Source organism: Carassius auratus, chromosome 31, assembly GCF_003368295.1.
Source record: "Carassius auratus strain Wakin chromosome 31, ASM336829v1, whole genome shotgun sequence".
NCBI classification, from domain to species: Eukaryota; Metazoa; Chordata; class Actinopteri; order Cypriniformes; family Cyprinidae; genus Carassius; species Carassius auratus.
In genome coordinates, this window is record NC_039273.1 from 10,654,511 (window position 1) to 10,679,442 (window position 24,932).

Genomic DNA, 24,932 nt, shown 5'->3' on the forward strand with positions numbered 1-24,932 from the left:
GAGCTTCATCACTGTGTCTGTCACTTGACTCTGTTCCCCATTCGGGCTTGAACTGATGGTAAAACTAAGGACATTATTAACTGTCTTTTTAGCACATTTATTTTTAAACTACATTTATTTTGAAAGATGAAGCTAGCTTATGGAAAGGGGTCTTACATTTCCGGAGTGCTTGCGGTGTTTGACCAATCACAGTGTACTGGGTCAGTTGGCCAATCAGAGCAGACTGACCTTGATATATATATATATATATATATATATATATATATATATATATATATATATATATATATATATATATATATATATATATATATATATATATATATATATATATATATATATATATAATACAAATCTGAAAAAAGCTATAATATCCCGGCAGTAATATTTCTTTATATTAACAGCTCATTGGGTTGTATTTTCACTCGCTCTATATTTAATTTCTTCTGAACTATTGATAACTAACACATGCTTTACCCCTATTGAAATTAGCCAGGACAATTTTTTATATAACTTGGATTTTTCTGAAAGAAGAACGTCACATACACCAAGGATTCTTTGAGGGTGTGTAAAACAGGCTAATTTTCATTTTCGGGTGAACTAACCCTTTAATTGTTAAAATGACTAAATGTCTTCTTAGTCAAACTACTCCCTCACCTTGCTCGTCTTCAAATTTGACATTACTCTGAACCCACCAAATGTGAAAAGAAAAGAAAATTCTTTTTTTTTTTCTTTTTCTTTTTTTTTTTTAAATCAGATTAAACAAAGAATTATGGGCAGATTAATGATTACCAAAATAAATGTTAGTTGCAACCCTTCTGAAACAGTATGATAGCTTAGTGTGAGGAAAGCTTTTATTCAAATATGGTGGCTTAAGAACAGCAAGCGTCAGTGATTTTGAGAATCATTTAAGTTTGCTGTAACTGATGTCAAACCCAGTGCAATACGGAGGGAATATTTCGAACTCCAAAGAAGGACAGGCATTACAGGTCTCATTGGCTCCAATTGCCATAATTTACGATCCTGCTTGGTTGAAACTCAGCCCTCAAGACCATCTCAAGCTTCTCCCCCTCCTACTAGGTGAGTGTTTACCACAATGACATTTTCATGACCTCCATAAGTCACTCAGGGAGCCATCGACACTCACAAGCACAGGGTTACTGACTGCTCGGTCACACTCAATGTCTCACTCAGTGAGTGGAACCCAAGTTTTTTAGTCAGTCAAATGCTCAGACTTGATTGAGCATGGACAGCCAAACACCAACTCCTTTAAGCAGCACACTTATTCACACCCAGTGATTAATGATGCCCTGCAAGGAGAATGTCGCCCAGGGTTTTGTCCAGACTCTTAGGTGTCCTTGGTAGCGGACAGGTGGCTGACAGGTGAAGTGTATGTTAGAGTTTGTGAGAGTGTCTTCTGCTCTCAGTGGATATACTCCCTTAAACCAGAATGCATCAGTCAGTTTTATTCACTCTGTCACCAAACAGGACGTGTACACGACACAAATGCACACATGTAAGTTACTCATGTTCATTCTGTGAATAGATGTAGTTCTGTTGTCAACAGATGGCATAATCACACCCTTGGATATCTAGTATAATCTTCTGTCTGCTAAATTTGTATTCCCTATTTTTGTGTACCTTTTAGATGCACATGCTTCCATGTTTTTATAAACATGCCTCCATCTCTCAAAAGATATACAGCTCTCAGCCGTGATGGGTATGGTTTCAGATCCCCAGTGCTCTATTTTGTACTGGGCCCTTGTGCATTAGATGCATGACATAAATATGTAACTCTTTGAATCTTTGGCTCAACATTTGTTTCCTCTGAGTCTGACCTTGTCACAACCCTGAGGCACTTCCTTGGAGTGTGAATCTCATGGGACTTAATGATTGTCAATGACAAGTTGCTATTTTTCTTTGTCTGGATCTGTAAATGTAATAATAATAATAATTATATATATATATATATATATATATATATATATATATATATATATATATATATATATATATATATATATATATATATATATATATATATAATTGTTTGGGATCAGATTGTTGAATTTGCTCAGTGACTATTGTTCATCAGTGCAGGTTGATCTAGCATTAATTTGTTCATTCATTTTCTTGTTTTTAAAAGTTATCTTTTTGTGAAATTGCAAGCTACTGCTTGTAAAAGGTTGTTTTGTCTCTCCAAACATAATGATATTAATTGAAATTAAGATTGATGAAATTTGCATATGAATTAGGACATTGTACACGCACATGTTAAAGGTGAAAAAGTCATTAATTTTTACTAGTTGCAGTAAACTTACATAAACATAAACTTACATAAAACATCAAACCAACATGAATATGAATAGTGTGTGTGTGTGTACACGCACACACACACACACACACACACACACACACACACACACACACAGTTTTGTTTAGATAAGAGTCCAGTGCTCTCAGACTAAGGGCAAGGTCATAATGGTTTCAGCTAATCTCTTATTCATGCCTTTAATGCCATGACTTGATGAAAACAGCAGTACTGTATGTAAGGAAGCTGGTGTCATTACACATTCAAGTTTTTCCTGTTCGGTCTCTAACCAACAGTGACACACAACATCGTGCATGTGGAGAGAAACCAATGCTGAAATCCCAATGGATTAAACATTAGGAATATGGAAACATTTCCATGATGCAAGCTCGATGGTGTTGACGGCCTATGAAAGGCTTCTAGCCTGAATCCAAATGTAACTTAAATGTTAACACAAAGTAAAATTGCAGCAGACTTTTGAATTATGACTGTCAACCTCCATTTCTGGATTTAAAATCAGTCAGGGATGCTCAAAGCAGATCGGGTTGCTCTTATTATCCCCGGCCATCTTGGGTCAAGTCGTCAGTTGATGTAGAAGCAGGGTGAGTATTTATGTGTGTTAATGTGGTGTTTGTTTCCGTGACGATAGCATCGTACCAATGACTGATGAGGCCTGGCCTTGTGGGCGACACTTGAGCCTTTCCTGATTTTGGCTGGTATGGCACCACGGAGCCGTCCGCTGGTCCTTGGTTCATGGTGAGGAGATTCTTCTTCTACCCTGTCTCTCATCGGATCTCTCCAAAGTACATCAACAGTTTTGCTGCCCATCTTGATATGTGTCTGTCTACATTAGCAGATCCTCTGAGCCTCAGAGGGCTCTTCTTATATTTCTGCACTTTAAAACTTCCCAAGGTCGCATCCCATCCATAACACATGCACAAACACTTGGCTGAACAACAGGTCTCAGAGGTGGGGAGAGATCTTTGTTGGCACGCTTCACCTAAAAGCCGCAGACACGTACATTCAGATGAGCTCTGTAGTTTGTGCCAGGATTGAAAAGAAGCATCTTGGTATTTTGGGTCGGGGTGCAGTGGCCTCCCTCCAGTCATACACTGACTGTTCCTCTTAATTCCTCCTACTCTGCTCAAGGGAGCAAATGTCACCATATTACACAGATTTGTTTACTTGCATGACATATGTAAGCACACACCCAGACAAAGTCTAAATTTGAGTTTTATTTCTACGTTTTTAAATACTCGCAAAAAAAAGATAGGATTTGTTCCTATCTTCGTTCCATTGCTAATGAATTTGCAGTAGGCTAAATGAGTGACTCTGTACTCCAAACTTTGTCATTTGCATAAAGCAGTCCCAAACCTATATATAAGGTCTTTCTACATAGCCTTTACTTTATCCAGCCAGCCAGTCGTGACTGGTTTGTGAAACTGTTCTTATGCAGATTTCACACACTAATTCATCCATATACCCACAGTTAGTGAATGAGCCCCAGAGTATGTGGACATCAGCGGCATTTGCTGCAAATTACATAGCACAGACTGTTTGCGGGCCTGAGTGAAGTAAATATACCAATTCTGTTTTTAACAGTATTTTCTTTGCAGGGTCTCCAACTGGGGGAGTTAAACTGCATCCCCTTGTCTCCATTTGAACTTGTGTTTGTTGCCAACAATTATATGATTACACTGCCTTTAAATATGGTTTAAGGACTACCTGTTAAACAGCTGGCTCATAGCACTGGCACTTAGAATCACTGATGCAACTGCTCAGAGAAAGATAGACTTGCAGAGTACAATCAGACAATAGTCCACAACTCACAATTCCCCTTTGATCCATTCCCTGCCAAGAGAATGATCCAGAGCTATGCAACACTCCATTTCTGCCACACTTGTTCTGTCCCATGAGATTCTGCGCTGCCATAACACTAGTTTGATAGCAGTGTGAAGTGTTGCTGGTTTGCCGGAGAAGCATTTAATGGCAGCTGTGCCGTCCCACTGGGAATCAGAGGATGAGCCCCTAGGGGATTGCTTGCAGAAGCAGGAGGGGTATCTCTCGCTGTCAATAATGAGATTAATGATGTGACAGAGATGGAACGGTGAAGAATCGGACTGCTGTTAAACGGAATTAGTTGTCAAATTTGAAGACTGGATCAGAGAACATGAGATGACACGGCTTGATAATCCCTAAGAGGATGCAGAGTGTCACTGCTGCCCTGTTATAACATTGATGAGGAGTGTAGGGAACATTCCACAAAGTGTGAAATAAATTCTGTAGCAGTTGTCACGCTATGAGTTGCTCTATTTCAGTTTCAGAGAACACGTTAGGCACAGGAGTGCAGCTTGAATGTCTGTATTTCCTTTTGTTCCTTCCTTTCCCCAGCTCTTATCCTTCATGTCCTTTTTAAACATGTATTTTGGGCATTTTTTACTTTATTTGGACAGGATAGTAAATAGAGTTCAGAGAAAATGTATAGTGGGAACGAGAGAAGGGGACGGGAATAAAAAGAGCACAAGTCAGGGCTTGAACTTAGGTCGGCCGAAGAGCGACTGTTCTCCCTGTCGGAGTGCTGCCCACAAGCCTGTCTGGTCTGACCCTTTCCTACCTTACTCCCTTCCTTTCATCCTTCTTTCTGTCCTTTTAAAAATGTACTTTTTATTTCTGCTTTAAATACCTTTCTTCCTTCCTATCCTGTTTCCTGTCTTTCCTTCGTTTCATTTCAAACATCATTCTTTTCCTTCTTTCCTACCTACTTGCCTGCCTACCTTAATTTCCTTATTTTCATCTTCATTCATTCCTTTCCCTCTTTTCCTCCTTCATTCATTTCCTATCTCCCTGCACATTTCTGCTTTTCTTTCCTTCCTACCTATCTATCTACCTTAGCCTTCCATTCTTTCAAACATCTGAGATGCTAAACTTGAATAGCTGGCAACTTTAAAATTGGTGACAGTCATGTACTTTCCAAGAGTGTATGTGTAGGTGTAGTTTTCCAAAAAAAGCTTTTCCTTTCAACATTAACATCACCACTCAGTTATCACAAGCCCTTCAACATAAAGTCCAGAGGGTAGACAGAAAAATAACATGGGAACCTGCCAGAAAAATGAGTCTGTGTGTGTGTGACAGTGAGGGATAGATAAAGGTGTGAGCTCACTGCGCTGAAGCCGAAGTGAGTTGAGTAAATAATCGGCCGTCTGAAGAGCCGCGGGTGCGGGGCTGGTGCGTCAGCAGGCGATGGATGAGTCCCCAGGCCTGATTGTAAAGCCCAGCAGGTTGTGTTGGTTGAGTGAGTCTGTGCCGAGTGGAGTCTCAATCTTCTCTCTAATAGGCCACTGACAGGCCTTTACCACACACATATACACACACTTGCGAGTACACACATCAATAAAAGGGTTGTGACAGGGACCACAGCCTCTGCTTTGGTACCTAGCGGGCAGTACTACACTAAACCGGCCGCACACAAAGACATGGGTGGCATAAATTCTGTGGTGCTATCATTGAACAATAGGTAAGGTGGAATAGTACAGCGAAGTGCATAGTATACGGCTGGCTGTGTAAGACACAAGCTCTCTGACAAGCCGTATTTGTCATCTGCTGGGACGCAGGCAGGTCCGACATCTGCGGTACAGATGAGAGGAGTGTGAAAAAGTGACTTTGAGCCAGACAACTAATCTTGCAGCCTCACATACACGACCGCATGTCGCAGGCCCACACACAATTACATTTGCCCCCTCGCTTTTGTAGTCTGGTCATATAATCCACTCCTCAAACACTCCATCACATAAAGCAGACATAAACGCTCATAAAGGATCCTCTGTATTACACACAGTCATACAGTCGGACACATCCCTCTGCTCTGTGCCATACTGGACCGGGATCTGATAATTGGTAAATGTTCGTCGAAGATGAATTCCCTGGCTGATACTGAAGTGTGTGTGTGTGTGGGTCCAGTGATAAATGGAGAAGAATTCCCTTGAGTAGAAGACATGGAATAAATAAAAGGAGGAAGGTTTTCTATTGCGCCAGGAAATGTGAGTTTCTTTTATAACATTATGGAATGGCCACTGAACCCTGGAAAGAGTAGATGTTCAAATGTCCAGGGAAAGGTGTATTACCAAAACAATACATTTCTTTCTTTCTTTCTTTCTTTCTTTTTTTTTTTTTTTTTTTTTTGTAAAATAAACGTTCAGCCAAAGCCATTCAGCTCTGTATCTTTCCTCCACTAACCCTCTATGGTTTTCTTAAAATCTTGAAGTAATTCCATTTTCCCATTGGCTTGTCTAACATACGGAAATCGTAGCTGCTGGGAATACATCTTTAAGGTTTTTAGCTCTAGTGTACAGCAGCAATGAGCGAAGGCTGCCATGCCGAGTCCATCTTTTACTCCATCCGCATGCATGCATGTCACTTCATCCCAGCCATTCATAAAGCAACATGATGAATAAATGAATAGAGAAAGAATTAAATAAAAAGCATACTTATTCTCTCCCGCGCATCCTTTCCTCTACATATCTGGTGGATCTGTGAAATTATATAAGGAAAAAGACTTAGAGGGAGAGCAAGAGAAAGGGTTGGGGTGGAGAGACGGATATGATTTATTAGGCTGATAAAAATTCAGCCTTTGTTATTCAGTCATTTTTTTTCAATTTTTTTCCATGTGCAGCTTATTAAGGAGCGCACCTGCCAGAGGAAGAGTTTGTGTGCACCAGTGGGTGTATATCTAAATGTGTGTGTCCCATGGAGAAGGAACACTCAGACCTCACAGAGCCAGTTTAGAAGACACCCTCTGTCTGTGTTCAGTGCCGTATCTTTATGTCTAGCAATGACTCCCTTTAGACCTGGCATTAATATCAGGGGTTTTCAGTGATCAAATCACAATCGATAACACTTAACCACATTAAATGCCATGGGTAATTGCACCCAAGACACATTGTGATTGAATCACTGAAACCACAAGCTATTTCTTCAGTCTGTCAAAAATGAAGAAAATAATCTCTATCAATATTGTAAATACAGTTTTTACTTTATTTTATTTGCAACTTCTATGTAAATTCGATTGCCAATTTTGCAAATGCAAGTTATCAAGATACCAAACACATTTTTACTATGTAAAAGTGTGTGTGTGTGTGTGTGTGCGTATGTGAAATATAAACAGTATCTATCACTAACCAGAGTTTATGCATACCATAGTTTGACTAACTAATGACTCCGTAATAGCTCATGTGGGCATCATTAGGTGATTAAAAATAATTGATCAGTGAAGTGACACGTCAACTAGTAATTCCCTACCGTGATCTGTCTGTTTCTTTGCAGGCCCCTTCTCTTTGTCAGTGCGAAGCCCGGCATCACATAGGATCATCAAAACACACTACAAGATAGACACACGCAGAGTGCATACAATCCACCACAACCCTGCTCTTACCTACAGGGTCAAGAGAGTACATTCTTCCAGGTAAGTGATGGGAGCTTTTCTGGTCAAGGTGGAAATGACCAGCACTTAATCCACTTCCTGTTTGTCTCCACTTCAACAATGCTCATTTCAATGGCTTTATTCGATCATAAATTGTGCGTTTGCACATGTGCGTGCATCCCGCTCACAATCTCAGCCCAGCACAACCAATTACCAGACTGATTAAAACCTCTCTGTTGACATTCAGTGTTTTTATCAGTGTCTCAGTGCTTAATAAATCATTAAATAACCGCCTGGCCCTTAATAACGCCACATAGAACCATAACTAACTGCCTCATCAACCCTGATGATGGCAGAGAAGAAGGTGCTGCTCGTCATGGTAATCTATTACTGGGACCATAATATTACTCCATAAAGATGTTCTACGGGATGACCCACATGTTCGCGTGGACATGAGGGTAGTTACTGAGATAGAAGCTTTTAATGGGGTCTTGAAATTGTTTATGTAACATTTATTTTATTTTATTTTAAGGGTAATGGGCAATTCACACACAACTTGTTTTTGCATTTAAAAAACTGAGACACAGGTAAGTGGAAGAGAAGAAAGAAAATTAAAGAGTTTTTTTTATTATTATTATTTTTTGAGCGAGAAGTCATATTGTAGCACATTTTTTAACAGATAAACCATTTAAAAGAAATACAGTCAATTGAAAAAAAAAAAAAAAACATTCTGTGTGAACGACCCCTAAGTGATATGCAAAAATAGATGAACAGGAGATTGTAATTATAATTTACATTGATTTACAATTGGCATGTTAGCTTTGCCTTTTAAATCCATGACCTAACAGTTAGCATAGGTGCCTCAGACAGTGTTTAAGCAATGGTGTTAATGCAGGAGGCAGAAGCTTAGATTCAAATGACAAACATATTATTTGATATGTCTGTGCAGTCTAGCAGTTTTTGTGTGAAAGAGAATGGCTGCTGCACAATATGAGGTGTTTAGTTCTCCACTGTGGTTCTGTTCACACATTATGAGCCTTTAAAACAAATTTAAAAGATGTTGGAAAGCTTCTGGATTGTGAATGCTTTTGGAAAGACATCGAGAAGGAAGAGGGGTCACTGCTGTGTCTGTATGGCATTAGCTTTAGTCTGATAAGGGGCCACCTAAAAAAAATCCTATTCACTTAAGGGCGTAAATGAAGCACTCATGCATATGGGTGTAAATTTTTTATTTCCCCTCTTATCTACAGAGTTAAATGATCTTCATTAATCCCCCTACTGTGTGGGCCTGGCTTAGCCATGTATAAAAAAAAGAGAGTGTGGATTATAGGTGTTATATATTAAGAAGGGTGCCACTTTAAACAAAATAACCTTCTCTTTTATCTCTCTTGCTCTCTTTTACCTTATTGATTATTGCTTTACACTGCCTTGATTGGATAGCGCTTAACAAAACCACTTCTTTCTCGTCCTTTCAAGCAGGTTCAGTGCATGATATCACTCTGAATATCTGATTGGCTGCTTAAGCAGCTGTAACTTTTTGTTAATGGAGAGAGAGAAAGTTGGGGGAGCTGATCTGTTTATGTCCATGGGTTTTAAATCAAGTAATGTAGTTATCCCTGTTCATTTTGTAAGAGCTAATAATAGTTTCTTGAGGATATGTGCTTTTCTTAGCATATGTGTTTATCTTTCTCATTAGAGAACAATGAGCAAAGGATTAGAGATAATCAAACCACACACACACACACACACACACACACACTCACTCACATGTTTGTTTTTGTGAAAAGTGGGGACATCCCATAGGCATAATGGTATTTATACTGTACAGACTGTATATTCTATGGCCTTACACCAACCCTACCCCTAACCCTAACCCTCACAGGAAACTTTGTGCATTTTTACTTTCTCAAAAAAACTCATTCTGTATGATTTATAAGCGTTTTGAAAAATGGGGACATGGGTTATGTCCTCATAAGTCACCCTTTCCTTGTAATACCTGTGTCATACCCATGTCATTATACAGGGGTGTGTCCTGATATGCCACAAAAACAAGAGCACACACACGTGTGAGTGTGTGAGTTAGTGAGTGTATATATATATATATATATATATATATATATATATATATATATATATATATATATATATATATATATAACACACATATATTACTTAAACATATGTTATTGAATTTTATATAGCAAGGAAACATAATGCTGTGTCCCATGTAGTAAAACTACTGATATATGTAGTCATCACATGGCAGTTGAGAACATTTTGGTCTGCAGACATGTAACAGCTCTTGAAATAGATGCAGGTCAGGCTCTCATCTGAGCTCATTACTGAAGAGATGATGACATTTTGACCTCAGTGGCCTGCACACAAGTATTCAATATGGTTTATTTACTGTATAGGTTTTTAGTATTTTTTTATTTTGGTATTTTTTTTTTACTTAAGTAACGAATATCATACTGAAAGTATAGCCTAATTGCTTTGATCAAAACTATATACACACACACACACACATAGATGGGTATATGTATATATGCTTATTTACTTTTGGAAATTATTATTTTTTAATCTGAAGGACTATTTGCAGTTCATTTTATTGAAATACTTTTCAAATGTTTGTGTATTCTCTCTCTACAAGATGATTAAAATAGTGATAATCCGCTGATCAAGAAATCTGAACCAATTAGAGCAATTACAAAATACTGTACGCTTTGCACAGGTATCCAGATTTTACCCTAAAATATAAACTATTATTGTCACCAACTAAAATATTATATATTATGCAACATAGACATCTTTGCAACTTTGTGTGCAGGTCAATGATACTTCATTCATCTCATTTAGATTTGCTAGGGCAGTGCTCTTTGGTTTTTAATGGATAAGCGAGTGTGTGTTTGTGGGGCTTCATTTGTGTAATGCAGATTTTGTGAGACGCGTGCTTGGCTTCAGACTTCCTTTGAGCTGTGGTGACTTACCGCCATTCATTTAGCTGCCTGCAATAAATATTGATTCATCAAGGGATTTTCAATTCGAACCTCTGTGACGCTCTGTGAAATATTACAAGAGAGAGAGAAATGAGAAAGAGAGAGAGAAATAGCATGCAGTGTAGAGAAGATAAGGGAAGATTTTTAATGATCCATCTCTCTTTCTTTCATTCATTCATTCATTCATTTGTTGGTGATGCTTATTTTTAGAGTATTTTAGACCATGGCCATCTGTCACATACTTATATTTACACATTTGGCAGACATTACATTTACGCTGTTATGTGATGCGACTTGTGGTGCATTTAAGTTATGCTTTTTACCAGTGCATGCAATTCAAGGCTATTGAACCGTTGATGTTGTCAATGTATTAGTTGAGAGCTAAAGAATGGCCACACAAAATGCTTATTAGCAAACACACACATACAGATGGCCAAACACAGTCCACCACCCAAGAGCTCAAGCAGGAGAAGCACGGAGCCCCTCTTAGTCTCACACATGAGCAGACAGACATGGGGCTCTTTAGCCCCTCACCCTTCGGTGCACTGACCCGGCGTCCGGCGCAGCGAGCTGGAGAGCGGTGGGAGTGTGTAGTCAGCAGTGCAGCTGTGTCAGGTGATTGAGTGTTTGAGGGGACCGGGTGGGGGAGAAAAGGCCCTCGTAAATCCCCGGCAGCCACCAGAAAATAGATATAATCTCAACATTAACTACATTAATAGTAGCAGGAGTTGAATTAAGAAAGCCGTAAAGCATGGACGCCAGGGCATAAATTACACGAGCATGCATGCACGCACACACACATACACATACAAACTGCCCTCCTCCCATTGTGTACTCTGCATTTTGTTCTTTCTTTTCTTGATTTTCTCATTTATTATTGTGAAAGTAGAGTTCAGTTCTTCTTGGACTTGCCTCAACAGGCCACCTCTTAAGATCATATTTTATTTCTCTTGATATTTTAAACATGAATGTGAATTAATATTATTAATATTTATATTTAATAATGATGCATATAATATTATCAATATCAAGATTAATATATTATTTAAATTAATCAAAGTATTCTGGTATTTGTATTTCTTCTAATAATATTAATTCTGTCATGATATTAATGTTTTATATTAGTAATGAATCTTATAATATTATCAACATCAGTATAATTAATTCATACTATATTATTGAAACTAATTGTAAAATAATTGTAAAATAAATGTACATTAAAATACTTCATAAAAACTTGGTTAATTATACTGAATTATTTTTGTTTTTGCTTTTTAAAATAAATCTTCACCCAGACTGCATTCATTTGAGAAAAAAATAAATAAAAAGGGTGAAACTTTGAATTATTACTATTTAAAATTACAGTTTTTTTATTTTATTTAATTTATTCTTTTGATTTTCAGGAGCCATTACTCCAGTGTTACTTGAATATTATTAAATAATAGTATGGTATTTAAAAAATAATAGTATAGTATTTAAACTAATGATTAAAATGTATATTACAATAAAATGATTGTGATAATTATATATCTCTTGATATTGTAATCACAAATGTTAATTATATTATTAGTATTCATTTTGTTTTTATCAATAATGATTCATAGTTATAATATTAACTAAATCAACATTAATTCATATTATATTATTGGAATTTAATTTATATATGTACATTCATATAATTAATATTTGATTAATTAAACTGAATTCATTTGTTGCTATTATTTGTTTATACAGCAGTAAATTGTTTTTTTACATGTGAGTGATGAGACCTTTAATCAAACATTATTAATCATAATGTTGATTAGTTTTCCAGTTACTTCTATGACCCCAACATTAATACATTTATTGTGTTATAATACCTGCTTTTCCCCCCTGTATAATACCACAGTTAATTTCTGAAAAAAAGAACAGTTTTAATCTTCACATTTTATTAAACTTTTATTTATATCGCTGGTCGACTCACTCTCACACGTGCGGTCCTGCACTCTCTCAGTGTGGGTGGAGTGGCCCGCGTGGCCCTCATCAGGTTTAGTGCTCTAGTATTGATCAGCACAGGATATGCTGAAGCACTGCTCCCCTCTCCTCTTCTCTTGTTTATCATCTCTCTATTCGTCTCATCCACCCATTCTGGGAGAGAAGGGAGGGTATCACAAGTGAGAACAGGAGGAACAAGAGAGGCGAATTGAGAGTGCTAAAAGACAAGGTCTTCAGTAAGAGTTCAGATATTAACACCCAGAAATGTTTGAGTGGTAATACAATGTGAGATAATAACAAGAGCCCGACCAATATGGGTTTTCTGGGGCCGATACCAATATTAGGGGGTAAAAAAATGGCCAATATAGATATATTGGCCGATATTCTTTGTGTATATTATATTATAGTACAGTACCAGTCAAAAGTTTGGAAACTTTCCCATTAATGTGTCCAAACATTTGACTGGAACTACAGTAGGGATATGCCGGTATCTAATTTTCCTGTTGCGGTTAATTGATAATGCTTTTATCACGATATATGGTACTGTATTATCACGGTATTGAAATTTTGTTTTAAAAAAAGTGCTCATAATACAGTATAACAGGTTAAATAACTTTTTTCTTATAACAAAAATAACTAAACATTTAAAACAAAGCAATACAGAAAGATATATAAAAGTGAAATGTTTTACACATTAAAACATTTTGTAACATTTTTACAAAAGAACTATAAAAACCAAGAGGTATCACTTTACAATAAGACCTCGTTAGTTAGGAAAGGCAAGTTTATTTATAGCACAAAAGGAATATCTCATAGTGCTCATTCAATAAATGCACAGCTAAACAATGAGCAATAGCTACATTTGATATAGATGTTATTAATCTTTGTTAAAAAATAAAAATCTTAGTTCATGTTAACTCATTAAATAACACAGTTCTCAAATGCTCTTGTACTCTTGATATTGAAGTACATTTAAAAACAAGTACTTCAGTACTTTTAGTTAAGTAGACATCTGACTGTTGTACTTTTACTTGTACTTGAGTAAAATTTAGCGAGGGGTATCTGTACTTTTACTCAAGTAATGAAGCTGTGTACTCTGTCCGCCTGTGACATTAATAAATTTTTTGCAATGATCACTCAAATGTGGTGATCAAACACTTATAATAATGCGACAGAGATATATAATGGAGGCAGGGCATTTAACAATTTAAACTTAACTATTCAAAATGAGTCTGACAACAGTGCACTGAACAGTAAAGGTGAAGTTTATTCAACTTTAATTGAATTATATTCCATAAAACTTTATTCTGTTGAAGTTTTCATTCTATTTTAAGTTTTAATTTTATTTAACTTCAGAATATTCATTCCTGGATTTGCACTACTGTCTTTACACAGAAATTTTTTTTTAATATATTGGGAATATCGAATATTTCAAATTCAAGCATGCTTTGCCAAAAGAACGCGCCAAATGTCCAAAAAAGGAACCTGTAACTGCTGACTGCTCTACGCCCCTCTACTACGAGAGCTTTAATGATAGCGGTTGCCAGATAACAAGAGTTTAAATCTCCGAATCCGAGCTCCACTGTTACAAGGATACATTTTCTGCCCGGTCTTTAGTTATTTTAAGCAATCTGGCAACCATGCGCACGTGCTCACTCCTCATTGCGGAGGAGCCGCCGGCTATAATCTAAAAAAACACTAACAAGCTGGAATTGAGCGATCTAATGAAAGCGTCGTTTAGTCGGTCTGTGTTCTGTCGTGAGATCTCAACTGTATTGTTTGCATTCGTGATCGCAAAATAAATGCACTTACTCGACCGCTGATGTTTGAATAGAGAAACATAGGCTATGGCCATTTGGAATTACTATTGGGAAATTTCACTGATATGTTTACCAGCTTCCATAATATAGACAGAGAGAATGCAAAAGTCTTTGGTATTCATTTATATATATTTATATATAAGAAATAGCTATGTGCTTCAGCAACTAGCTCCCCATCTAACAGGGTTTTTAATGTCAGTAGGAACATAGTTTCATGTCACAGAGCTTCTCTTAAAACCGCAGACAGTTGACACACTTGTGTTCTTAGCTTAAAAACTTGTTAAAAAAATTAAAATTAAATACTTATACCCGTGGCATAGTTTAAATTGTGAATTGCATGCACTAAAAAGTTGACAGAATGCACTTTCTGTACTTAATTTGCACTGCTACAGTTACATATAGACCTACATGTATTAATTTATTAAAAAGCAGTAAGTGATCTCTTGGTCTAGATTTTTTAATAGTTTAAGTTGTTTTTTTTTTTTTTTTTTTTTTTTTTTAATGGGCAAAAGAAAATCATGTTTTTTTTATTATTTAAATGCAAATGCAAACATATCGAGATATAGGCTATATCGAATATCGTAAAAATTTTGACAATATCGAAATATCTTTTTTTTTATATATATATAAAGTGTTGACTGGTGCCACTATCTTGCGAATGTACCGGTGGATCTCCATCAAAAAAAGGGAATCCCTTCAGCTCGACGAGTCCTCTTGAATGCCTCCCTCCGTGAGTTGGTACCCCCCAGGATCGCTAGATCAGTCCCCGGACCGCAAATTTAACCACCTGTAACTCAGCAACTCATTTAACCACCCGTTTAACCACGTGTGGTATCATTCGAAATGGGGCCTTTTAGATATGCATTCAAGAAGGTTACTCGAGCTGAGGGGATCCTCTGGGTGTTCAAAGTTTCAGAGGTTTAACATAGACTTAAGCTTTAAAGCATTTCATCAAGGTCTCCATTAGCAAACAATGGAGTGCGCTTTGCTGGACAAACCAAGTAATTACACCATTTCAATAATTTTGTCTGAATTATATCTTCTGTAAAAAAAAAAAAAAAAAAAAGTCATATCGGTGGCAAATTTGCCAATATTATCGGCGACAGGCTCATATCGATTTAACGGTATTTTGCCCCATCTGTTTTCCTTCTATCCTGACTCCAGTGCTCCAGTCCCTCCTGCTGAGAAACACCCCATAGGATATTACCACCTCTATGCTTTACTGGAGGAATGATGTTATTTGGATGGTGAACTGTATTGGATTTCTGCCAGACATATAATTTGGTGTTTTGGCCAAATAATTCAATTTTAGTCTCATCTGCCTCAGAATCTTCAAGGTGCATTTTGGCAAAGCTCAGTCTTGACTGCATGCAGCCTTTCTTGAGGAGTGGCTTTTTTCTTGCAAGCCACATTTTTGGAGACATTGTGATATCATTGTCACACTCTTTGTCATAATTTCCTGAGCTGCTTCAGAATTGCTGCAGGTCTCTTGGTAGCCTCTCTGACCAGTTTCCTCCTGGCTCTTTCATCCAGTTTGGATGGACGTCCTGATCCGGGGAGGGTCTGTGTGGCAAAGCTGAATTTTCAGCAGCCATTAATCCAGTCTTCAGTGTTAGTTCTTTGTAATATGCTAATTTGGTAGTCAAGAAACATTTATTGTTTATTCATTATTACTCTGTGTTGAAATTGATTGTGCTGATTAATATTTTTGTGAAAACTGTAATACACTTTTTTCAGGATTATTTAATGAATAGAAATTTGAAAAGGACTACATTTGTTTAAAATAAAAAATAAGGTGTTTTTTTTTCAGTGTAAAAGTCTTTACTGTCATTTTTTTGTTTTCAATTTAATGCAGACTTTATTGAAGTAATAATTTTATTAAAATATATATCTTATTGACCACAGACCTTTGACCACAGAGACAACAACATCTGTAATACCACTATGCTAAGTATAAGCTAGTGTAGTACAAAAGCGAGAGCAGAAGGTTTTTGTTTGTTAATTTGTTGTTTTCAGACAGTGCTGTGAGCAAAGTGCATTACTTGCAGATGGCACTCAAGATCCAAACAGTGAGAGAGATTTGCCTCACATTAACTTTACATTTAAAGTATTTTAAGATGCAATCAAATATGTTACGAAGCAAAAGCATTTATTGTCATAGGCCAGTCTGAAACATGCCACATGTCTGGAATAATAAGCAAAAATACCCGCCGTTGCAAAAAATAGCAGCATTTGGCTGGTGGCAAGTGTTAATTTCCCACCCTCATGACACCTGTCTAATTGACCATGTCATCTGTCTCTCAGTCCTCTCCCCTTTTATTTTTCATTTATTCATTTTTTCCCAATTATCTGTCCTTGAGCAGTTTTTTTTTCAAACATTTTAGATGTTTTCTGTCTATAGTCTTTAATACGGTTATCACTTAAGTATCCTTCATTATCTACTTTGCTACAAGCAAAAACTCATTTACACAAGGAAAATTGGTTAAGTGAAACCAGCTAGCTCATTTCAAGGGTAACTATTTTTGTCTATTCTTCAGGATGAGCTTACTAATGCTTTCTTTGCAGCCAAATAGACAAGACAAGCATTATTGTGAATGCCCGTGCGGCCTGTGAATTCCTCCCCGTCACCAAAACAAAAGTCACATCGTTAATCACCCTGCCGGAGTGCTGATTCGCTCTCTCCTTCATCTGTGCTCACCCTGCGGTCGAAACACAACAAGACACATACTGGCATGCACATGCTCTTATGTGAGAATAGTTTGTATGATCGAAAGTGACTGGTGAATGTTGCTAACTTTTCGGAGTAGATTTTTTTTAATATACAATTAAGAAGTTTTAACTCATACTAATTGTTTGGCCAGGATATGCATTCTTCCTCAACCATCACATGCACCAGTACTGATGTTTTTTTTTTTCTTGACACAGGTGTAAGTCCCCCGCACTCATCCTTGCTGATGTTTGCTTACTGTGCCCCCTAAATATGCCACATACTAGCAAAAAAGAGATTCATGTCTAGTGGGAGTGATAAAAATCATGATGCCTCAGAGATGTTTGCTGTAAAAGAGTTTATTTTGACAGAATGAATTAAAGGGACAAAAACACAGATTCGCTCCGGCCCCTTGAGGTATGGGTCATCATCAGCAATATTCAGCTTTGCATTTCATGCATCCTTAATGTAAGCACAATATTTTTTTTTAGCAAAATCTTAAATCAGTGCACTTTGATGCAGTCTGATTTTTAGGTTCTCAGCTATTGTCTTAAAATCATCATATAGAAATTGTTCCCTTTATTTCAGACATGAAAATAAAGGAAAATTCAAGGAAAATACAGATTTGTTAAGCAAATGGCTTTGTTACAATTTTTTAGGGCAATTTGTACTTCTATGGAGCATACAGCAGTTTAAAGGGGGGGTGAAATGCTCGTTTTCACTCAATATCCTGTTAATCTTGAGTACCTATAGAGTAGTACTGCATCCTTCATAACTCCAAAAAGTCTTTAGTTTTATTATATTCATAAGAGAAAGATAGTCTGTACCGATTTTTTCCGGAAAAACATGAGCGTCTGTAGGCGTGACGTGTGGGCGGAGCTAAAGAATCACGAGAGCCAGTAGGCTTTTGCGTCGAGAGCGTTTGGAAGCTGTGACATTACCCAGAGCCGTTGAAAAACATATTTAACGGCTCTGACATTGCCTTGAGGAAAAAAACATCATCCAAAATAAACCATGGCTAACAGTCAGATTCAGCGTATATTTATGATCCAGAGGCTGAAATTTAACAAGAGCAGCAGCAACAACAGCGGCTCTATGTGGTATGTACTGAAACTGTATATATATTTGCTTAGCGGTTTTGGAAAATGATTAAGTTCCATTTTGTCGTTTTTTTTTTTTAAGCTGTACATGTGGAAAGTGCAGTTTGATGACAACATCGCATGTTGTTTACTTGATGTGCTTACGCGCCGATAGCTAAGTTAACAACACAGAGATATTTGAAGCAGTTTTACTCACCGCCTGCGGTTCCAACACACGATTGTGACCCTTTTTCGTTGGGACTGCATTATCCTTAAGAAATAAACGATGTGCAAATCCGTCGTCAAACTGGGCCTTGTTTGTTTTGCATCTTCGAAATGCAGGGGAACAAACACAAACACTTGCACAACTCCGTTGATGCTCTGTAAAAATAAACTCCAATCCACTGGTCCCTTAATGCTGTTTCTCTTTAGGTAATCTGTGCAGGGTTGTCTTGCCCTGGGAACCAAAAACACACTCCTTTTGTGACATTTCGCGACGCTCTTGCTTTGATCAGTGAAGTCTGTTGTGCTCTCAGTGCTGTGCTATACGGGAGCGCGCGCTCTTCCAGCAGACGCGCCCTCAGGACCCATATAAGGAAATTCTGCTCCATCTAACGTCACACAGAGCCATACTCGAAAAAAACTTTCCGAAACTTGTGACAAACCGGAAGTAGTATTTTTGGAACAGAAATACTCCTTCAATTATACCACTTAATTTTTGAAACTTTGTCCATGTTTAGCATGGGAATCCAACTCTTTAACAGTGTAAAAAACTCAGTATGCATGAAATAGCATTTCACCCCCCCTTTAAGGAGAAATAGGGGAAGGTCCTTACATGGCCTAGTCAGAGCCCAGACTTAAACTCCATTGAAAAATTGTGAAATGACTTGAAGACTTGAGCAGTTCTGTTCTAGAAGAGTGGGCAAATATTGCAAAGTCTAGATGTAAAAAAAAGTTAGCAGAGACCGAGACATGTCCCAACAGACTAAAGGCTGTAATTAAAGCTAAAGGTGGTTCAACAAAATCCTCAGCTCCTCAATTCTTCCTTAATTTTTTTTAAACTGACATTTTGATGTTATAGCTTTCAGTTGGATGTTTTAAGCTGCACTTAGTAAATAGAGCTGGATAAAACATAAACTGTGTCCAGCTTCATTTTATGCTGCAAAGCAACAAAATGTGATTATTTTAAAGGAGAAGACGCTTTTCTCTACCCATTTTGTGTGTGTTTGTGTATTATATATATATATATATATATATATATATATATATATATATATATATATATATATATATATATATATATATATATATATATATATACATACATACACATATACATATACATACACATACACATACACATATACATATACATACACATATACATATACATGCAGTATACAGTATACAACTAACACTAATGACAAAACAACAACTGAAGTTTAAACAAAAGTCAGCAAAAAGTCATACAATAATTATATACTTTATGTATGGTGTCATGCATGCTGGGAATTCACCAACCTTTAACATTTCAGCAATGTTGTTGAATTTGTTAAGTATTGTTTTTGTTCAGACAGTAGTGTTTGACAATTTGGGTTAAATCTGTCGGTTTAAGTTGGTCTTATATATATATATGTCAGGTGCACTGTAAAAAAAAAAAAAAAAAAAAAACCGGTGCACCTGACATGATTTCAGTAAAAACTTCTTCTCTCATACCCCCCAGCAGATCCTCGGAAAGAGCACAAAGAACTTTTAATATCATAGCCTCAGGGTCAGAGCCCCTAAATGCTAAATCACGTCCTACTCTAACAGTGCAATTACAACCCATCGTGTGTCCCATAAAAATAATTCCCCACTGCCATTCAAGTGATACATGGGACGATGTGATATGTCCCTCCAGACCCCATGTATTAGCATTGCCACTTCCCTCTGCCTCTGATATAGGATCAGCTCTTTCGCCTTCCAGCCTGAGTTACTGCGGCAACAGGAAACACAAACATAACTGATACCAGAACAGCAACTAAAAGCATGTATATTGTGGTGACCTGTGATTTAAAGAGTGCCGGTTTGCTGAAGATAAGGTATCACCGTTTAAGGGTCAAGGACGACTGGCTGAGAGCTCCAAGGATGATGGAGCTCTCCTCTTTGCTTTCTTTCTTACTTTTATTTCCATCTTTTCCAGAGTTAAAAAGGAGATTTAAGAGGTCACAAGGCATCTTGTGTTTACAGCTTTCCCCTCACTTCCTCTTAGACAAAACCCAGTGGAGGAACGTTTGCATGCTATTACATGTACTCTGCTTCCGAGTTTAGGCTAAATATATTTTATCCATTTGTCACATGGGCTCAGTATGACTGGGGTTAACTGCCTCGCATGTTCCATGTCCTTGTCATGGCTACATTAGGCTCCATTATGGTTCTTGGGTGCCCTGCCTGAGCTCCAATGAGGGCAGCAACTGTTCTCCCATTACGCCTCATTATGGCTCCCACAGCTGCCGTCACCGAGCCGTTGTGGACCTTTGTGGGTTATGATATATGTATGACATATGCTCTTACAGCTAAAAGGACGTAGATGCATTACAGGTTGTTCGACACTTTGGTCTTCTATGTGAATTTGTTAAAGTCACAATAAAACTGAAAAATCAACAGATCTGTTATTTTGTTAGATACATCCGAGTGTAATGGATACTTATTAGTTTACCCCAAAAAAGCTTAGCTGTATTACTCTACAAAGTTTTGGAGGAATGGGTTGTCAGTTTAGTGACAAATCACAGGATTCATTAAACATATCTTCTTCTGTGTTTCAAAGATCCACGAAAGTCTTATGGGTTTTAGAGAAACACAAGGATGAATAATTGATGACAGAATTTTTATATCTAGGTGAATTATCCCTTTAAAATATGAAAGCTTTGGAAGCTCACTGAGAAAAGGTTTGCTATTATTATTCTAATTTCTAAAATGGACAATAAAACCCCATTGACGTATATACATTGAAGGATGTTCCCAAGCCATATTGCTGCATCACAAGATAACACAAACCTCTCTTCTGTGGAAGTGCAAAACAGAAGTGAAAGTAGACGTTGTTGTAACCAAAAATAAAAGATTCATTTATTTTTTTGTTTGTTTGTATATGCGTGCTTATTTAGGAATTTGTTTTTAAAAAATGAATTAGCAGTATTAGAAGATTATTTATATCTTATTTCTATTAAGAGTACTACTACATGGCGGTTCATGGGGTCTTTTGGTTATCAGTGTGGGTTTGTCTAGAAGCTAGTGATACTTTCTGTGTGTGTAGGAGTGCTCAGGCTCAATGTTGATGCTGTGCTCTATGTGTGGGCTGGGGTTGGACATATTGGCCTGAGGCAATAGGTTGTGTAGTTGAAGCTCTTGTATTTGGTGTAGATTGATGTTGGAGGTGATTTGCTGTTTGGCTCTCGAAACGTTTGCACTAAAGTTCATGTCTCCTAATACAGAGTAGCTACTCTCATACACACCTTCACACAGAACTGCCCCCACAGTCAGTCTTAAATATATCCTTTGAAAGGTGGGATAGACTATATGGTATTGGATCTATAATACTTAGTATGATAATAAGCATGTAGCATTGACGGAAGTGTTGTCAATGTGTAGCAGTGAATAGGTCTTATTTAATTATTACACAAGAAAACACACTTGCAGTTATTTTTAGAAGTAATTATCATTAATAGGTTTGAAGCATTTAAATGTATTTCTGTTCATTTTGCACATATATTTCCTAATAACTAAGAAGGAGAGATGTGTCCTTTACACATGTGCGTGTGTGCTTAAGAGGGAGAGGAAGCATCAAGGAGTATGTTTGGGGGGCAGTCTCTCTGCTCTGGCCTCATGCCCTGGCAATTATCTCAATGATTTCCTCCTCTTTTCAATTCTCTCCATTTCCACATGCCCGTCCCCTCCATTAAAGGAACAATTTACCAGAGTGCTGTGACACAGTAGCCAGGAGAGAGAGAGAGTGTGGGAATGTTTAAGAAGGTGAGGATGAGATTAGAAAGGGGTGTTGAAGAAGGGACAATAAGAGGGAAAAAAGAATAACTGCCTTGCTGCCCTCATTCCGAAATGTGATGTGACATGATATATTTAAACAAAGATTCTTAAAGAAGGCAGATCTTAAGAAGTCACATTTTCCTTGATGTTTTGGAATAAAGTTTATTTGAAAAGTTATAGTTACTTTATACACTGCCTTTCAAAAGTTTTATATATATATACATATATATAAACAGAATACAGATATTAAAAATCTTTAATAATATTTCACACAATAAGCTTTTGAATGGTAGTGTAGGTAATAACAATAATAATAATATATTAATATAATTGTAATATATATTGTAACAATATTTCGTCCATGTTTTAATTTTAATAGCAAATTGATTAATTAACAAATTAAATTTGGGTGAAACTTGTTTATTGTTTTTCTTAATTATATTACTTATGAATGGCACTGGTTTTATTTTTAGTGATAAATTTTTTTTTTTTTTTTTTTTTTTTAAGCATATTTTTGTGTTTTGCTTAAGTAGCAAGAACCATGGATTTTCACTGGTATCTGTACCGAATACTGACACTTTGGTACCGTGACAACACGAGAATCAACACACGGTCACTGTCTAGTAGTGGGCTTTGTTTTCAACTGCGCAACTCAGAACTCTCGCCATTCGCTGTTCTTCTGCTGGCGGTTATCAAACAGCATTGCATATATATATATATATATATATATATATATATATATATATATATATATTAGGGGTGTAACGATACGCGTATTCGTATTGAACCGTTCGGTACGACGCTTTCGGTTCGGTACGCGGTACGCATTATGTATACCGAACGGTTCGTTGGAGTATTTAATTATATTTGAAAAAAAAAAAAAAAAAGAGAGAGAGAGAGAAATATAATGATATGCGTTCAACAAGGTAGCCCAATAACCCAAACAACGTAACAGGCAACGCCCCTGACACTCCCGAAGAAGAAAAAAACACCATCTTATATGTTTATGTTAGGCTACTCAGCAGGCGCTCGCTCACTCAGTACGCGCTGAAGGCTCGTTGCAAAATAGCCAATGCGTTTAACAGACTAGAAATGAGAAGATCCTCCAATAACCAACAGGTCTGGTGTTTGGGTGCACTTTGGATTCCCTTTAAGCTATAATGGTGATGGCAAGAGAGTGGTTTCCTTTCCAAAGCGCTCGGGCAGAAACGCTCATGAGGCGTCTGTCTTTGCTAAGCAACAATGACGTGCTCTCTCCATGAGACGCGGAAATTTCAGCGAAGGATAAATGGATTTGCAGCTCTAAAAATCGCTTGCAGTAGCTCTGCTACTAAATTTATTTCAAAATTGCAATCCATATACAACTATGATCAGCTGATCCTTCATCTTGGCTGAGCTCTCAACGTTGTTACGGGAAAGGATGAAGCTGATTGGTTGGTTCTTGTCACATGACCCGCGGTGCGCTTGCGGCATTCTGAAAAGTTGAGATGTTTTTACATTTTGCTGTATCTAAAACGTATCGAACCGAACCGAACCGAACCGTGACATCAGTGTATCGTATCGAACCGAACCGTGAATTTTGTGAACCGTTACACCCCTAATATATATATATATATATATATATATATATATATATATATATATATATATATATATATATTACACCCCTAATATATATATATATATATATATATATATATATATATATATATATATATATATATATGTATATTAGGGGTGTAACGGTTCACAAAATTCACGGTTCGGTTCGATACGATACACTGATGTCACGGTTCGGTTCGGTTCGATACGTTTTAGATACAGCAAAATGTAAAAACATCTCAACTTTTCAGAATGCCGCAAGCGCACCGCGGGTCATGTGACAAGAACCAACCAATCAGCTTCATCCTTTCCCGTAACAAGGTTGAGAGCTCAGCCAAGATGAAGGAACAGCTGATCATAGTTGTATATGGATTGCAATTTTGAAATAAATTTAGTAGCAGAGCTACTGCAAGCGATTTTTAGAGCTGCAAATCCATTTATCCTTTGCTGAAATTTCCGCGTCTCATGGAGAGAGCACGTCATTGTTGCTTAGCAAAGACAGACGCCTCATGAGCGAGCCCGAGCGCTTCTGCCCGAGCGCTCTCTTGCCATCACCATTATAGCTTAAAGGGAATCCAAAGTGCACCCAAACACCAGACCTGTTGGTTATTGGAGGATCTTCTAATTTCTATTCTGTTAAACGCATTGGCTATTTTGCAACGAGCCTTCAGCGCGTACTGAGTGAGCGAGCGCCTGCTGAGTAGCCTAACATAAACATATAAGATGGTGTTTTTTTCTTCTTCGGGAGTGTCAGGGGCGTTGCCTGTTACGTTGTTTGGGTTATTGGGCTACCTTGTTGAACGCATATCATTATATTTCTATCTCTCTCTTTTTTTTTTTTTTTTCAAATATAATTAATTACTCCAACGAACCGTTCGGTATACATAATGCGTACCGCGTACCGAACCGAAAGCGTCGTACCGAACGGTTCAATACGAATACGCGTATCGTTACACCCCTAATGTATATATATATTAGTGCTGTCAATCGATTAAAAAAAATTAACT

At 37.2% G+C, this 24,932-nt stretch overlaps 1 protein-coding gene across 3 annotated transcripts in view; it reads left to right on the forward strand.

Annotated features, from left to right (window-relative positions):
* Window positions 1-24,932, forward strand: part of LOC113050524 (zinc finger CCCH domain-containing protein 3-like) — a 65,975-nt gene that overhangs the window by 22,678 nt on the left and 18,365 nt on the right. For all 3 annotated transcript variants that reach the window (XR_003276777.1, XM_026213545.1, XM_026213546.1), the window contains exon 4: window positions 7,631-7,769. Coding sequence is in view for 2 of the 3 variants with exons in the window: in XM_026213545.1 (XP_026069330.1) it covers window positions 7,631-7,769 (139 nt within the window). In the remaining variant the exon portion in view is untranslated. The remainder of the gene's footprint in view (window positions 1-7,630; window positions 7,770-24,932) is intronic.